Source organism: Chroicocephalus ridibundus, chromosome 1 (assembly GCF_963924245.1).
Source record: "Chroicocephalus ridibundus chromosome 1, bChrRid1.1, whole genome shotgun sequence".
NCBI lineage: Eukaryota > Metazoa > Chordata > Aves > Charadriiformes > Laridae > Chroicocephalus > Chroicocephalus ridibundus.
In genome coordinates this window covers 121370839-121389551 of record NC_086284.1, presented here as the reverse complement: position 1 = coordinate 121389551, position 18713 = coordinate 121370839, and the positions used below count along the sequence as shown (strand labels likewise).

General features: G+C 36.2%; 1 protein-coding gene across 1 annotated transcript in view; it reads left to right on the top strand.

The window, feature by feature from the left end:
- The window catches only part of ZNF654 (zinc finger protein 654), a 36796-nt gene extending 21618 nt beyond the window's left edge, over positions 1-15178 (top strand). The window contains exons 5-9 of the mRNA XM_063348995.1: positions 1250-1452; positions 2227-2366; positions 7164-7305; positions 9055-11368; positions 11755-15178. Of these exons, the coding sequence (XP_063205065.1) occupies positions 1250-1452; positions 2227-2366; positions 7164-7305; positions 9055-11368; positions 11755-11762 (2807 nt within the window). The 3' untranslated portion in view covers positions 11763-15178. The remainder of the gene's footprint in view (positions 1-1249; positions 1453-2226; positions 2367-7163; positions 7306-9054; positions 11369-11754) is intronic.
- Positions 15179-18713: the final 3535 nt, after the last annotated feature.

The window sequence follows — 18713 nt, the reverse complement described above, 5'->3', positions numbered from 1 at the left end:
TTTTTTGGTTTGGGAAAAAAAATTTCTTCTCTTGGCTGTTCAGATTGTGGTTTTCAGTAACCACTTCTGTTTGGTTTTTTTAATCCTTTTAAGAGTCACTTTAAGTTGCTTGTAACTTTCTCAATACAGGTTTCTTCTAAGGTATAAAGTTCCATGCTCACTTCTAACGTTCATTGATTTTAAATTGGCAGCCTCTTTTCTTTTTTCTTTAAATATGAAACACTGTACAGTACTGCAAAGTAAGCACTAGAAATTGTGGGGTTTTTACTCTTTTCTGTTAAGGTAGCTGTTGAGAATATAAGAGGAAGATCAGGCCAGATTGTCCAATACATTACCTAAATGTTAACACACTATTAACGCCTCAGAGTGTGCACTTACTTGACAAGATGCAAACAGTTCTCAAAATAAAAGCAGCAGTATTGTATTTTGTCGCCTTGAGTGGTATTTTAACTTTTATTCCGAAGAGACACTAGAATCTGTATGATCTTTCATAATACAGGTCTAAAGCATGTCTTCTATGCATTTCAGAATTTCCCAATTACTTAAATGTTAAGTATTTTGAGTATCTCGAAATTATTTCATTCAAATCTTAGCTTTAAGATTAGCTTTCAGATCTGAAAAACAGATTTTCAGAAATCGGGCTAGAATTTAAAGGTATTTAGGGATTTAGATGTAAGAATTGTGCCCAGTAGCACTTTTAGAGGAAGAAAAAGTATATTTTCTGCGCATCTAAGCGAAATCAAGGTGTTCAAAGCGATTTAACGCAACAGCATGTGAATTTTAGTTAACTTTTTCACCACTCTATGTTCTTCCATTTTAATGGGTAATGAGTGTCCTGAGTTGTGTTAAATATTAACAATTATAGCATTGGAAGTGATGTTGATCCTATACTTCTGACAATCACCCAGATTCCAGTGCTGAGAAAGGAGTAATTTTTCTTTCTCGAAAATGTTCGTATCTGCTTTTATATAGTGTGTATTTTACTAACCCTTTGCAGCACTGTGTGTTGATCTGTTAGAAATAAAATACTGAATTAGATTACTGGTATAAGAAAAATAACAATTTCTGTTTCCAAGCAGAAGGACAGATTCTTAATGGTGTTTAAATTCATATTCGATAGCTTCTTTAGCAGAGTCTTTTTTTATATTATTTGTTGTCCTTGCACTAGTAAAAACAACATTACATTTAAATATATTTGCTGTTTGGACTTCATATTCTAATTGCCTTTAAATCTTTCTTTTCTGTACAGTTAACAAATATTTAAGCTCTGAAAATCCACTGTTCTTTGAACTACGTGCCAGATACCTTATTGCCTGTGAACGCATCCCTGAGGCAATGGCTCTTATCAAATCTTGCATAAATCATCCAGATATCAGTAAAGATCTGTATTTCCATCAAGCTCTTTTCACCTGTCTTTATATGTCACCATTAGAAGATCAGCTATTCCAGGAGGTATTGTTTGTCAGTATACTTTTTTTTTTTTTAATGAAGTGGTACATTATACTTACTGTATGCAAGTTGTCAAGAGGAGCATATGGAACTCTGTTTTTGTAGAACCAAATGTCATAAAATCGGGCAACTACACTGGTGTTGCTTAACTTAGTGCTGGCTTAAGCTTTGAAAAATTAAATGTTAAGTGCCTACAAATCTTCTTGACCCAAATGCAATTTTTTGGTCAAATTTACTTGTAGATATATTCCCTAAATAAGTTGAGTCATTAATGTGTTGTAACTTCAGTGTATTGACTGTTTTACTATTGACTTTTATTTTAACAAAAGCACTTGAGCCTAATTGATGTCAGCCCAATGTTTTGTACATTATATAGTTTTATTAGCCTTAAAGTTTTTTGAATGATGCCCCAGTATGTAAAATGACACTCTAGCTGCATGTGGCCCTGCTTTTTACCACTGATAGTACTTGCTAGATAAGAATGCTTTTCTTAACCTTGTTTTAAGAACAAGGTACCATCGTGCAAAAAAGTGGGTTTGTGTAGTCTTTTAATTTCTCAGAATTATCCTGATTTGTTATTACTCCAAGAAAGATGAATGAGTTCTAAATATCTCCAAAATTTCTATTTATAGACCTACACAAAAGCTGTTCCAAAGAAATCCTTTGTTAATAGCAATTCCTGAAGTTTTCAGTAGCTTCTTTAATGTAGCAAGGTCTGATAGGTTTTTATTTCATGTTAGCAAATTTATCTAAATGGATTTTATTTTAATTGTATAGCACTTGTTGAGGACTGATTGCAAGAGTGGAATTGAGATCATCTGCAACACTGAAAAAGAAGGGAAGACTACCTTAGCCTTACAGCTATGTGAATCGTTCCTAGTCCCACAGCTTCAAAATGGGGACATGTATTGTATATGGTAAATACTTTATTTCTGGTGAAGCAGCTTAGCAGATAATAAATGCTTATTGCCAAAATGAAACTCATCTAACTTTGAGATGTAGCTCAAGTGTAAAATACCACATAAAAACATTCTAATATGATTTTTAAACATTCCTAGTACATCTGTTATGCCTGTTGCCTTTTTACACACAATCATGTGAAGTGGTAGCCTTCATAGTACATAACACTTATTAACTGTTTCAAAGTAACAGAAGGGTGAGCCTTTACGTACTTAAGGCTGTAAATACCTATAAATATGGCATTTATTATTAGCAATGTGTAGTCTGTAACAATATGCAGTCTGTAGACTCTCTGGCAATGCAGATATTCTGCTGTCCTGCTAGTTAAATTACACTGCTTATAAGAACTGTAGTATGTCACCAGTGTGTCTAGAAAGAGAATATATCATTGTGAAAATGTGCTATTAGTTCTACAAACTTTTACTTCGTAAATGGAGCCACAACATAAATGGTGGTCCTCTAGAAAACATATAAGAAGGAATGTTTTCATACGCACTGAATCAGCTTGATAGTTGGACGTTTTTATGGCTAAGAAGCATTTTCTAAAGAGTTGTCAAAACAAATTTTATCATTCAGAGGACTGAAAGATGGTTAAGGAAGATAATTGTTCTGTTTAGCCTGTATAATTTCTGTACTTAAAGTAACATCCGCATTCCTTGACAAAGTATGCTTTATTTGTTTGATTATGTAGTTGAAGCAAAAAGGCTTGGTCAGCAAGAATTTGATTGATTTTGGTGGGGGTTTTTGTTCAATCAATAGAGATCTAGAACTAATTTTAATATGGAGTTCAGAACATATATAGGATTTCCCTGTTCTCAGATTTCAGGGAATTGAAGTGTAAGATGTCTCTTCTTTTTTTTGAGGAAGTAATGAAGGGCAGACGTGATAATGCTTAGTTTGTTTATTAAATTTTTCCTTAACTATTGGATGAGAATTGCTTGCGTTGAATCAAAACCTCTGAAATTATGGAATTATGATGTACATTTATAATGCAAAGTATTGGCAATACCTAGTGGCATTTTTCATTCAGTCTGTCCAGAAGAAGGTGGGCATGACTGTCCCCATAGGAATGATGAAGAAATTCGACAAAAAAGGTACACACTTTGTGTGAGCCCACTGCCCAGCTTTGCAATGGAATCCAACTTTGCTGATTCCTGCCTAGATGCTGCATCTCCTGACTTCTTACTTATCAGGAAATTTGCAGATGTAAACTACACGTATCAGTTACGTGGTTAGTGCTGTTTCAGGGCTTCAGTCTTTTAAGAAATGCATTTTAAATATTAGAATTAAACCTACTTTTTATGCCTTTTGCTGTAGTAACATGTTAACCTTGCTCTTGATCATTAAACTTTGCATCATCCATTTTGAAAATTGCTATTCAAAAGAAGATGTCTGTCCATATGTTCTGGCAAAGTGGGTGTCAAAAATGAAATTCTAGAAGAGACTAAAGTACTGCTTGATATCTGTTTATCAATGAAAACATTTTGGCATTTCTTAGTATTTTAATCTTTTGTCTGGAATATAGAACTTGAGGATTTTTGAAAGAGTTCAGAGCAGCTATATCTGTGCAGCTAGAATAGCTGTTTCATTCTTTGCAGATGCTGAGCCTTAACAATTGTGTACCCAACAAGAGAAATCTGCATAATGCTTAATAGATAACATAAACCGGAACAAAGCTTGTGAAGGCATGACTATACTGTAATTCAAATTATTGAAGAAGTAGGAGCCGGGTTAAATTAACCCATATCGTGTCTTTTTCCCTAGAGAAGGTTTTAAAGTCTTCAGCACGACATAAATCATCTTGCCTTGTTTGGAATTGAGGACCTTGCAGATCTATCAGGGACCTAGCAGCAAACACCGCTAGCAAAGATATCAAAATAGATTAGAAAGCTGTAAATAGCAGATATTTGCTACGGTTGTGAAGCAACCTACATAAAATCCTCAAGCTGAAATCACTAGCTCTTATGTTATCTTAGAGGAAGATGGACTTTAAGCAGCTCTGTCACAAAACTTAATGTTTTCACTGATGTTAAGAATAAATTCTAGATTCAGATGATCTGAATTATTTTTCTGAAGTGAAAGTGCACTTACAAATTAATCTCAAAGCAAAGTGTGTTTGGTCTTACTAGAAATATTTGCGTACAAGGTATTGGTAAGAGATCAGTCCATAATGATGTGATTAATGACTTTATAGTAGCAAAAAGTGATGTCTCTTCAGGAAGACAGACAAAATTTTGATGGAACAGCCGTAGCAGAATGGCTTGCCTTCTCTGCCAGGCAATTTTTACATGCTGTTGTGGCTGTTTTCAAGTGGTTCCTATGCAGTAAATTCAGTAAGTCAAGGATTTTTTCCTGCATGTTTATCAGTCTTTGGCCTTTAGATAATTTTAGTGAATTGGATAACATTTTGGTAAAGTGTGCTATCTATACCCAAGGAAAGATAGACTTATCAACAATAGCAAAGGCTTTATATCTAGCTAAGGTAGGGTGGGCTTAACCATTCTTTTATGTTGCTGATGGAGGCATGCAATGGTTTTGGTATTTTGAGGGACGTTAGCAAACTGAAATACCTCTTTACTGGTAAAGAGGTGCTGAGTTCTGTGATCTCACGGAAACAATTTAAATTGCCCCAGCACATGTTCATAATTGTTTGAACACAGGCCTCAGTGTGAACTAAACTATCCAAGAAGTAAGCGTCATTAAGTACTATACTGCTATGCCATAATAATTGAGCAAATAGAAAACTACCCCTGCCTACATTATCTCAAGTTTTTCATCTGTGTTGTGGTCAGTGACACAGAAGTATCTCAAGTGCTGCTAACTTCAGCATTAAAGTTGGTATCCAAAGCATTTAAGTGGTTGGAATAGAGTCCAATCAGCTCTTCAAGAATGCTTTAATCTTTAATGATTATCGAAGTCAGAAATGTGCTTGAGGACAAACCTCCATGTCTACATGGAATAAGACTGAAATACTATTCCCATCAGGGTCTAGTCAAATGGTGGTTAAACTGATTTAACAGCTTCCTTTCCACCTATGGAGCTGTTCCTTTTACTTTCATTTTTCTCCATTCCTTTTTCAGCTCTTTCCTTGTGCCAGCCATCCCACTTGTCTGAACACGTGGCAAGTCACTTTAATCTCTCAGAAGAATAATTTAACTTTTCTCAAATTCTCTGGGATTAGTGTTGAAATGGCTTGTTCTGAAACAGTATGAAATAAAGCAGAGAATAAGTTGTGTTATTTAACTACTGTAACATTTAACAGCAAAAAAGTTCAGTTCTTTCTCTTCTACTTCAGGTTGAGATTTTTACTGAATTTTTGTGAATGGTTTGGTGCACGAAGACAGTAGTTTCAAACTTGTACATGAAGTTTGCAAAGACTTCAAGAATTTAGATTTCTAGCCTGGTAAAGGCAGAGGTGAACAGCTTGTATCGCTAGAAAACCTGTAAGACTGATTTTTTTTTTTTTTTGTGGGTAGAGCTGCTTAATAGAACTCCCTTTTCACAGTTTCCCCCATGTAAGCGTCATCTTTCTTTCAACTTCAGTTTTCTTGGGTTCTGAATGAAAGGAAACAATCAAGCTCTCTTGTCTAGCTCTGAAAGTGTCAAGCAGAATTGTAGAGCTGTCCTAAATTTAAAAGTGAAGCTGGTGTTTTGTCATAGGCAGTTCTGTCGCTTCCCTTCATGCAGGCATTGACCTCAATCGACAAGCTTAATCTCAAAAGGTTTGTCTGATTTGTGTCTGGCACAGACTAGAGACTCTGGAAGATCAGCTAAATATTTTGCTGTTAACTGGGTTTGTTTTTTCTGAGGGAGGAGGCTTAGTGGAATAGAAAAGCGTCTTCCTTCAGAAAATGGAAGTCGATTGGTCCCCTTTTTCGTTGTAATGTTATGGTGGGACATCTGCCTAGTCCTAACTATTATCTACTCCTGTGTAAAATCTTTGTGCTGGCAAATTTTCTTATAACTAAAAGTTAAGTCCAGTTGCCTTTCCCACTCTCTGAATTAAAAGTGCATAGAACTTATGGGCTGTTAATTTCAATTAGCTATATTATATAGGCTAAACACATTACCTGTGTAGGAGCTCTGCTGCAGAGTCTAGCAAACCGTTCTTAGGTTTCCTTGTATCAGTCAGAAATATTATTTGACTGAAGATCGTAGAGATGTATGAATAGCCGTAGAGCCCGATACTTTGATGTAACTGCATATTGGCTAGAAAGACCAGTGGTGACAGCAGTAACACCAGAAAACTGTGTTGTAATATGCACAACTGGAGAACATCAATGTTTCTTGTCAATGGACCATATCAGAAGCTAGCTTTCTACAACATTTTCTGCATTCAAACACTACTTTTCCTGAAGGACTCCTCGTCCTCGCACTGAAAGTTACAATCCCAAGAGCACACAGAGCTTGCTGTTCAGCCTGATGTTTATTGCCTGTGGTGTTAAGGGCTAGGTGCTGTAGCATCTGATTTTATTATGCATTCTCTGATACTAAGATGAATACATTAATATTTTGTTGAATATTTAATTGGTTCGGTGATAGGAGATACCCTGAATGCTTTAACAAAGTAATTAAGTTGCCGTTTCCATTGTGCACATTGTGTACAGTTGTGGTGTTAATTAGATTGGTATTACGCCCTCAAATACGATTTTAGTTACAGAATATGCAAATAGTTGTTCTCAGTAATGCATCATGCTTGCATGATAGAGTTCTAAAACTCAGTGTAACTGGAATATTTTTTTCTGTTCTTATAGGGACCTGATCTTCATTTGGAGCAAACTGCAGCTTAAATCTAACCCATCAAAACAAATATTTGTTGACCAGTGCTACCAGCTTTTAAGAATTGCTACAAATGTCAGAGTAATTTTCCCTTTCATGAAAGTCATTAAGGATGAAGTAAGTTTGATTTGTTTGTTTTACCCCACCTCCCATTCTTTTTGTAAGTAGTTAAAGTAAAGAGAAGTGATGTTTATATTGTGTAATGGCTACTTTTTGTGGAAACTTAAGAAGGGGTAGGGAAGGACACAATATTAACATAAAAAATTTTGTCGAGTTCCAGAATGTGCTTCAATATTATGATTGCCCCTGATCTGTTATGTGTGTTTAAGATTTTTTTTTTTGACTGAATCCTGAGTTTTTCTTTCTGTCTGCAGTAAGTTTGAGGAATGTCATCCTCTAGAATTAAATGGGAAAATTAATTATAAATACATGGAGTAAATGTGAAAGATTAATTGGTTGATTGGTTGTGTGGTCTTTTGTTTGTTTTTTTTTGTTTTGTTTTTTTTTAGTCTGGTTCCTTAAGGAAATAGGACTTGTATAATGTTGTTGTATCCACCTTTAATCCTTGTTAGGTTCTGAATCCTTTCACCAGTTCTAATCAAATATGAAGAAGTGCTTAATGTAGCATGAAGGAAAAGCTAGACTAAGATAGGAGAAGACATAATTTTGCTTCAGAAATGTGTTCTGTTTCATGCCTCAGTTGTTAGTCTTACACCATTCCATACAAACATCTGCAAAAGATGGTAACATGCAACACTTTGCATACAGAAGTGCGAGTTGTTTCCCAACAAATGTTGTTTTTTATCTTTAACCTAACTGAACAGACTTCCTTCATATTCTATGCCCTAAATGAATTATAAATTATTTTGTCATGGGTACCGCTGTACAGTTCTACATGCAATGATTTGCTGCTGTTCAAGACTTTAATCTCAGTATGTGTTCTAAAATGCTTGTGGTGACATGAATAACTTCTATTTGTATTTGCATCTGAACGATCTTATTTTTTATTAACCCACTACATATGGAGCGTTGTATGTATTTGTTAACACACATTTAAATATAGGTAGGTATTAATTATTTCTAAGCTTCCTGAAATTCTTTTTACACTAATCTGCTACATGTTGGGCTGTATGTTTCTGATCATCTCTCAGAATTACATGTTCATGGCAGGGCTCCCAGCCTCAAGTGTGGAATAGGAATTCTGTTTATTGGAAGGATCACTTGTCTATTCTAAAAGGCTTGACTTCTAGAATACTTGGCCATGGGTTGTTATGGTTTCCCTGGTGGTCATTGTTCAAAACTGAGAGCAATATTTCATAGCTTATATTTTTATGCGGTGCAAGTTAAATTACTTAGAACAGGGACAAAATAGAGTAACTATCCAATTATAGTATGAAACAGCCTAGGTAATGAAGATGCAAACAGAAGATACTGCTAGATCACATATGATTTGCTGCAGTCTTGTTTTATATCCCCAAATAATTGTTTTTAACCATAGAACTGCACGTGGCAAAAGTATCTGAAGCTTTGTTGACAGTAGCTGTATAGCTTTCAACACAAACCAGGTGTTATTTTTGAGCATTTTTGTATCTGTATTTTAAAGTCTTGTATGAGCATTATTTTAAAAATGTCCATGCCTTTAGATGAAGTTTACTAGCAGGATGCTTTCTGAACTCCTAATTATTATTTTGCAAGTAGATTAATATAAATACATTGGATATTGATGCTTGGGCATTGTTTATGCCATTTTTTTTTTCTGTGGGTCTGATGTTCTTTTATTTCAAGCTGTAGATTTCTGTACACCCGTAAGGATAATACCATTATGTGTACTCTATAATTATGTACCCTGTAATTTCCTTTCTGCAGGTTGGTGAAGATGGTCTTCAGATATGTGTTGAGATATGTGGATGTGCCCTACAGTTGGACCTCCGTGAAGATCCCAACATGAAGAGTCTTATTTATAAAGCAATTGCTCATTTTCTGCCAAATGACTTGGAGATCCTCAGAATTTGTGCTCTTTCAGTGTTTTTTCTTGAGCGCACCTTGGAATCCTACTACACTGTTGAACACTTATACAAATGTGCAGATGAAGAATACAATGAGTGCACTAGTTCTGTTCAAAACCGTGTACGTTTTGAATTGCTTCCGATTTTGAAAAAAGGTTTGTTTTTTGATCCTGAGTTTTGGAATTTTTTGATGATCAAGCAGAATTGTTTAGCATTACTGGGGGATAAAGCCTTCGTTGGCTTAAGTGAAAGTACACTGGAAAACTCTACTGCAAATACAGAGAAGATAGCAGAGTATAGGGCTCTGAGTGAGGAACGTGTCTGTTTAACAGATGTAAGCAATGGGGAGCTTGACCCTGAAGACCTCTCTGAAGCCCACTCCAAAGGTAATGCCAAAAAGAACCATGAAGCTCTTGAGGCATCTAAAATGTTAGATCAAACTGTACCAAGGCACCGCTGTGTGATATGCAACAAGGAATTTCTTGGTGGTCACATTGTGAAACATGCACAAGCTCACCAAAAAAAGGGCAGTTTTTCCTGTGTACTTTGCACCAGAAAGTTCAGGCAAAAAGGACTTATGCTGAAGCACTTGAAGAATCATGTCAGGAAGATAGAAAGACAACATCTTGCTGCAGTTCTTGAGGCTGGTCAGCAGGCTCCTGCTGTTAATGAATTAGAATGTTCTGATGTTTCTCTGTCTCTTGAAAATGGGAATTCTGATGGTTCCAAAGATAACGAACCAGAGACTGCAATAGTTCCAAGTGCTGACCAGGTGGTCCAAGTGGAGGAGGAGAATGCAGAACAGGTATTTGATGCCGTGGAAAACCATCTAAGTGACCAGGATGATGCTACTGAGAATAGTAGTGACAGCTGTTTTAATAATGTTCCTGATGCTTTAAGTACAGAAAGTTTGCCTGAAGATGATGAGAGCTCCAGTAAAGAGTCACCTATTCTGCATAAAGTGAATGGAGCTTTTTGCCCTCAAAAAGACATTGATGCGATGGATGAGGAGGGAAGCTTTAAGTGCCCTGCTAATGGTTGTGCTAGAGTGTTTAAAAAGATACGATTCCTCAATAAACATGCGAGAAAAGCTCATCCAACTGATTTGAAGGTGCAGCAGCATATAATGAAATGGAATAAAGGAAAATGTCGGTTCTGCCAGAGAAAATTTGCTGATTCCCAACATTTTATAGATCACCTGAAGAGGCATGTGTATCCAAATGTTTACTTTTGTTTACACTTCAATTGTAATCAGAGATTTAAACTGTCAACTGAGCTTGCAGAACATACAAAAAGTCATAGTGTTTTTAAAGCTCGATGCAATTTTGCAGAGTGCTGTGAGCTATTTGAGGAGCTCCCTTTGCTGTATGAACATGAGGCTCAGCATTATTTAAATAAAACACCAGAATGTTCAGAAGATGCAAGTGAAAAAGACTCTTCAGATGATCCTTCAGAACTTTGTAGTTACCAAGATGATGATGAATCTATTAACGAAAAAGAAACTGTAGATTTACCAATTCCAACTTGGAAGTCAAGGAAGGATTCTACAGAACCAAAGACATATATTCAAAGTGTTGAGAAGAAAGCAAATAACGTAATTCACAACGGAAATGAAAGTTCATCTGAGGGTAACGCTACAGTTTTAAGTTCGATAGACCAAAAGACACCTGTGTTACAGCCAAATTCTGAAAACTGTAATGTTAGTGACCAACTAGTCAATGGGCACAGTGACCTAGATCAGACATCATCAAAGTCATCCGAAATACCTTTGGACAGAGTGGCAGATGAAACAAGGACAGAAAATGGGTCAGTGTTACCAGTTTTACAGAATTGTCATGATATACCACAAAATAATGCTGCTGCCTCGCAATTACCTTCTAAACCAAATCAGACAACAGAGAATACTTCATATGGTGTCATCTTAACAAAACCATATGTTAGACCATTGCCTCCAAGTTATCTTGATGAACGATACATTAGCATGCCAAAACGTAGAAAACTTTTGACTGATGAAGTAGATGCTCATTCTGAACAAGATAAATTTTGTAGCAAATCAACAGAAAGATTTAGATGTGGCAACTGCTTGACCATCTACTGTAATTCAGAAGCACTTGAGGCTCACCTTGCACAAAAGAAGTGTCAGACGCTCTTTGGATTCGATTCAGATGATGAAAGTAAGTCTTGCAGTCCTTCTGGGTTCATTTGTTTGGAGGTAAATACCAACCAGAAAATGGTCTTTGAAATCGGGCAACCTGATGTAATAGATAAGACAGACACAACTTCTAAGCAAGAAGTAGTATGCCAGACCTTAAATCACAATAATGTGCTAAACTGGAAGTTCAAATTGGACATCCTGTTTAGAATATGAAAGAGGTTGTCGGAATTGGTAAGCAACTCTAATAGAAAAGACTTCTCTTAGAACAGAAGGGGTAATTCAATCTGTCTTTCCTTGCATGTTTGAACATGCATACATGTTGAAAAACATGAGCAGTATTCTAGATTAAAGAATGATTTATGTTGGTTAGTCTTCATTTTGATCCCAGTGCCTTCTCTTTTCCAGGTGCCTGATTCAATGTTGTGGGAAAATGTATCAAAGGAGGAGTGGTGTAAGAAAACACTACATGAAGAAGCATCAGTTTGTTTCCCAGTTGGCCTTAATCATAAAGCAGTCTCAAATTACTAAAGGAAAACATGACCTTGATAAAGACAAAGCACATTTTCTAGACAAAACTCACAGAGGAATAATAGGAGCTCTGCAGGTCTTGAGTCCAGAAAGGTTGCTACAAAATCCCCAAAGTACCAGTTATCCAAAAAGCCACGTTCATTCCAAATGTGTGATTGAAGCTTAGCGGCACAGTCTTTCTAGCATGAAGGTTTAAGGAAAATAAGGCGCACAGTTGAGCAGGCGGAGAAAGCAGAGGTGTTAATTGCCTTATGGAAATAAAAACAGCCAATTCTGAATGCTGGTTTAGTTGGAAAACGTGTGGTTAAAGGGTATCCATCCATACAGCTGTGAAGGAGTCATTTAAGAAGGTATTATGTTGTTATACTATGGATAAGAAATGTGTAGAGGAACATGCATTCTTTTTCCAAAGTTTGAGTATCCGATTCCGTTATCTGCTCAAAAGCATGGAGCTCATTTAATAAACTTAGAACGCAAAAAGAGGAATGTAGAAAGAAATCTAAGCTGGATGGAATGCTCAAATAGCCAAAAACTTGAACTACAGAGCATGCAAGGAAAAGCGAGTTGATGTGATACTAAGTGTGAAAGTTATGCACAGTGAAAATCAGAGGCATGCAAGAGAAGCCCTTTTCAGGGTTACAGTAAACACGTATTTTAAGAGTGTCCTCTAAAACATCTGTTGTAGCTGTGGGAAGACTAATACAAGCAGTACATATACAGACTGAAGCAAATTGAAACAAATACAGAATGTGAAGGGGGTTAAGCTTGCATTACAGGGCAGAGCTAAACTAATTTTCTGGCAATACAGAGATCCATCAGCTGTTGGTAGGACTGAAAAGAACTTGAGATGGCTTCCTGTTTAAAAAAAAAAAAAAAGGCAGACAAAAGCAGAGCACGTGTTAAGTTGGGAAAAAAAAATCAGGAAGAGCCTGTTTCACATAGGAAATATTGCTTAATGGTGGTAGATCACAACTCAGTACTGTAACTACTTATTTACTGTCTAGAGGCAGGGAGAAAATATCTGTTGACTCAGCCTTAAGACACATTACAGCCCTGTCTAGTAGCATCTCTTGATAGCCTTTCCCAGAAATTAGTGAAGGAGTTAAGACTTAAATGTTAAGCACTTTATCCAAAATTCACTGTTCATAGAAACAATCAAAACGTGAAGACAGGAAATCAGACTCATTCAGATCTGTATGGAACATCAAAATACAGGCCATTCAGAAACCAAAAAGATGCCGTTGTAGTTTTTGGTCTTCCCACCCCAAACAGAAGTATGGCAAACATGCACATTGTCTAATTACTGTGCTAATTTATCCTCTTAATTTATCTTATACTGTCTTGCCACCTAAAAATGTTTTCTTTGGGATTCTGTTCTGTGCGAGTAGCTGAAAAATTTAATGTGATTGTAGGCACAGAAGGTATGTAGTGGTGAAAACTGGTGTTTACAGATGGAGTCATCAGACAAATGTAGGACAGCAAAGACCAACTGTTCCTGCTCAGCTAGTTTGCTTAGTTCATCACAATGCCTGTATGGCATAATAAGATGATCAACTTGCTTAAATCAAGAGATATGCAAAAACTAAAGAGTAAAAAAAAATCAAGAGGTACATAAAAGATCTATTCATTGTAGCAATGGCTTACGCTTGGAAACCTAAGGGTTTCATTGTAAAATAGGCTGTTAAGTAGTTCTGGAACTTAAACTTAATAGTTCAGTAATGCCTCTGCTAATAATCCTCTGTGAAATTAAACAGATACCTGTATTAATTCTGCTTCCTTTTGCCCTCCTGGGAGGTAAAAAAACCCTGCAAATTCAAAATCATACTCTTTTGAATTCTAGAAAATTTTTGCCTTAACTTTGAGTTGGATTAATGTAAAAGGTTATAAAATTATGATCACAGGTATGTGTGCATTACTTTACCGATGACTGGCCCACTTTCAGAGCTTTGTATGACATTTGAGGCACCAAAGAATTTTTTTTTTGCAGTTGCAAAGAAACTGATTTAAATGCATCATTCCTTATATATACATATATACACACTATATATATATTTACATATATAAATACATTAAAAGTTTTTAAAAGTAAATTTAATGGGGACCTTATCAGCCAAATGCACTTTCACATTTTTTGCTTTCAAGTTACCAACTAATTTTTAAGGACCCATTTATCATCTTGAATGTTCCCAGGCTCCCCTTTCTTTGCTTAACGTTGTTAATCTAGTTAAATTTTCTTAATTATATTGGGGAAAAAAAGGTTAATTTTAAAGTATTACAGTTTTTAAAATCTGAAAACTCAGTCAGTAGATATGACAAAAATGTTTGTGTAAAGTCTTTTAAATGTACCTTTAATCTTTGGTGCTTTTATGCCTTTTCCTGGAGCTCCATGTGTTTGAAGATGCTTTAAAAACATGATTGAGACTTGTATTTTCTTTGGTTTAAGTGTGTAGATATATGCATCTATGTACATGCATAAACTGTGACCATAATTTTTTGTACCTTCATTAAACTCATTTTTGTTGAAAGATGCTTTTCTCAGACACCACCATTTTGTTTATACCATGTGTTCAGTATACACGCTTTGGAGAATTGGAAAATGAATTCTTACGTAGGTGAACAGCAGCATTACCTAACATGTATCAGAAATATGCTAAATTGACTTGAAGTGGCAAGTGGGTGGTAACAGTTTTGTTTTCGGTAATGATTTTTACTTCAAAAGACATTGCGTTTTCTTTAAACTACACTCTGATACCTGTTGGTATTCTCAGATAGTTGCAGCATTAAGCAACTTCAATTAGGAGCAAAAAGATACTTGTAACATATGGGGGATAATTCTACATGCTTTTTAAGGATTTTTTTAGTATGTTGAGTATTACCCTATACTAAGCCTGCAGCTTCTAGGGCGGAAGAGGTTCCAAATCTAGAATTGAAAGTGTTTTTTGTTTCCCCAGGCATTAAGCATTGTATGCTTATAATTTGAAACACTTCTTCAAGATGTATCGCTTTGATTCAATAAATACTGAAGTACATGTGTAATGTAAGCATGCAAATATCTTAAAGCTGCCTGAAGTTATACATGAGCTTAGGAGCTTTGTTGGATCAAAGTTTGTTCACTTCATTGCTGGTAATCGTATTTTAATAACGGTCCTTCAGGTGGCTATAACTTGGATTTAGACTTTCCTGTTAAGACTGTCTACTCTAACCCGATCACAGTTCACTGTAAAGGTCATGTAAGTTCTAATTTTCAAAGAGGTGCTGCTTGGTAGGCACCTTTCACAAAAAAAAAAAAAAAAAAAAGAAATACTGAAAGTAGGTTGAAAGTGGTCATATCTGTGGGGAAAGGTCACTGGTACTTTGGTTATTTAGCCATATTCATTAAAACTATATAAATTGTATAGTTTGAATAATTTATAACATTAAACTTTGTGATTTTAATATCACATTGAAGGTTCAGCTGTACTCATTTCTTTTATTGTTTAACACCAGTGGTATGGACAAAAGACTCAAAGGGGGTGGTAGTGTTACTATTTTCTTAATTTATTTGGTACTGTATAACACCTTTCTGATTAAATGCAGTGTATGCATTTTGGGACTCTGTTAATTTGTAAAAGCTGTTACAGGTTCAGCAAGAAAGGAAATTTGTGCTTCCTTGTTGAATGTTAAATTATTTTACTTTGCATTTTATATGAGAGTACAAATTAAAACTGAGCCATCAAACTGCAATAAATCAACAGTAGTGTTTCATTTTAAAAACTTTTTTGTACTGTACATAGATTTGTTCAATAAAACATTGTCTTTGTTGTTGATAGAAATTGATCTTGTCTTTTGGGGAATCACTCTGAAAATACTGCTGTAATGTTTAATAGTTACCATGTTACGTTCCGTATGTGGTTATTGCACAGCACCTGTGTAAAAGCTGCTCGGTCTTGATGTTCCTGGTGTGTTGGATATTTGGATTTGATTAGACAAAGTCTGTTCCAAGTATATCCAAGAATACCCAGGATTACTAGGGACATTAAAACAGAACTGTCTCTTCCCCACCCCAGCCCTTTCCTTCCTTTTAGCTCATTAACTACCTGCTCTGGTAAATTTGGGACCTCTTAGTTAACTAAGTCCTTAAAAAGTCATAGTATTATTACAGATTCTTTGCAAATAGGTAACTGCTGAAAAGAGAAGCGTTGTCTATGTGCGAGGGAGAGGAATAGCTTTTTTGGTGATCAGTCTGAGACACACGAAGAGCACACCTACTGCAGAAAAAGCTTCCGTCAGCATTTGAACCGAGACACCCAGCAATCCTCTAACCATCTTCAAAACACTGGCAGCTTAAAGATCATTTATTTAACTAGTCAGCAGCTGTGTGCACTGGGAACCAGACTTTGTAATTAGTGCATATACCTGTGTAACTGACAAGCATTGTGTATTGTTCAGATGATAGACTCCCCCATAAAGGGAATCCCATAGAAGGAATCGATCCGGACAGCAGGGGAAATGGGAATCTGTTCAGTGATCAGCCCAGCTCTGGGGGCCGGAACGGACCTGTGAAGTTTCCGCCCCAGTAATGGAGGGCTCGTGTAGTGGTGTTTAACATGCACGTGGAGAACGACATAAGGCTGGCAGGGCAGAGATGGATGTGGTGGTGGTTGGAAGGACTATATTAAAGCGCGGCAGGGAAAGTTGTATATGGTGTTCAGAGAAACCTGCACACCCATGTTCATTTTAATGGCTTGTATGGTGTTTACCCCTGGGGGACAATGACTTGAAAACATGGTGGATGTTAACCACTCTGAAGCTATTGTGTCGGGCTTGAAAGCCAAACTTGGCACCACAAACAGGTCTGGATGCAGCAGTTGTAAGATACTTCTGCTTCTACTTGTCTGTCTTTCTACAGCATAAAATTGTGAAAGTTCTCCAGCGGCCCTGCGTTACAAGTACCAAATGCTGGGCTAAACCTCTGAGGAAGATTGCTTGGCACTAATACATAGAGCTGGGCCTCCACTGTTGCACTGTATGAGCTTATGTTTGTTTCTGATCGTGCTGCTAAGAGAGATAGTAACCTCTAGTGTGATACACTTGTCTCCATTGCTTTGTTTAGTCCCCTTGATTGATTGCTGTAGTTCAGAGATAAAGACAGTGTAATTATTATTTTTTTTTTTGCTTCAAAAAGTTCAATACTGTCACCTGAAAATGCTGGATTATTTAGATTTATTATTCACAGTCCTGTAAATTCTTAATGTTCTTTGATCACAGATTTTGACTGACTTCTGCAAAATTTTGAATGGTGATTTTTTTTTGTGTGTGTGTAACTTTTGACTTCAAACTTACCTCTGTTTTCTACTTTGTACAATTTTGACAAAGTCCTTGCCTAAGAAAGTTAAAAAGGTTGTACATAAGAGTAAGGGCTCTCAAATCTCTGGTTCTATGGCATAGTACCTGTTTTGCAGGCAAAATATTTATCAAAAGGGTAGTGTATACATAAGCCACTTGATAAATTCATTGCAAAATACATTAACATACCAAATATAAACTTTTATGCCCTGGATATTGTTTTAATTCCTTTGATGTGCTAACATGTCAGGCAGAAGTAACGATTCCTCAGTAGAACGGTACCCAAAGTTGGCAGGCAAATGCAGTGTTGTAAGTTTTCTCCCCAGTGGCTTCACAACAGGTTATTGTGGCTGGTAAACAGCACAGGAAAAGTTTGGTGTCCGGTGTTAAACACCTGGATTGTGAGGACTAAATATTGAGCATTGAGCCCAAGGGGAGGTTGGGGTGCCTGGATGAATGGAGCAGCTAACAATTAGAAGCAGCTGGATAAAGCAAAGAGGTGCCCAAGTGGGCTTGAAATAGTCTACATAGGTTTAAAACAAATGCCAACTTTGGCATTGCTTGGTATATAAATGACTTTAAGTACTTGAAGTTTGTATGTTGAAAGTTGAAAAGGTCATACTGGGAACACTCTTTTTTCTGATTCTTAGAATTATGCAAGAAAAAAAAGTAACTATCAATGATGGCAGGAGGAATAAAACATTAATTCAAGGTTACGAAGTGAAATTGAATGAGAGGTACAGTTAAATTGAACAGGTTTCATATGGTAACTAGCCATTTTTATGATATATTCGTTCAGGTCGTACATGTCATCTTCGCTATCGGCATAATCAATCCTATATAAGCTAACTTGTTGGAAAATTTAGCGTAGGATACCAGTGGTAAAATGAGTTAATGCAATGGCCAGCGTCATTTGAGTATGTGTGTAAATATCCTTAAGTTTTTATAGTTTATGACTGCCCACCTATAAAACAGCTACTTCTACAGATGACTGTAAACTTTATATTTGTTTTCTTTTGCTGTGTTCAGTAATTTCCTTAGCTTTCAAAGGAAGGGGAAAAAAAAGTCTGTAACTGGTATTTCAGTTAAATTTAGTTCTTCTTAATCCAAATAATCTCAGATATATTTCGTGCTGTCTTGCTGGTGTCAGAGTAGTGCCTATGTGATTTAGAGCAGTATCTAGCACTGCCTGAAGCTATATTCCTATGTATCAGTATCATTAAATCCAGCATTTTCTGTCTCAGTGCCTAACTTCTGCACTGTGCTCATAGTAATAAGAGGATGGTTGACTTTTTAGGGCTATAATTTGCAGTAAATAAAATTCTGAATAGGACAGGAGGGACAGGATGGGGAAGAGGTTCACTTGTAGTGTCTTCTTGAATTAAGACTGCAGTTTAACATTACAAGAGTTCTATTCAGCTTTTGTTTAAATAGGCCAATAATTTTCCTGTTTCTTCTCCTTTGGGAATGCCAGTTTACATTCCTTGTCAATGATCAAAGTCAATTTTGAA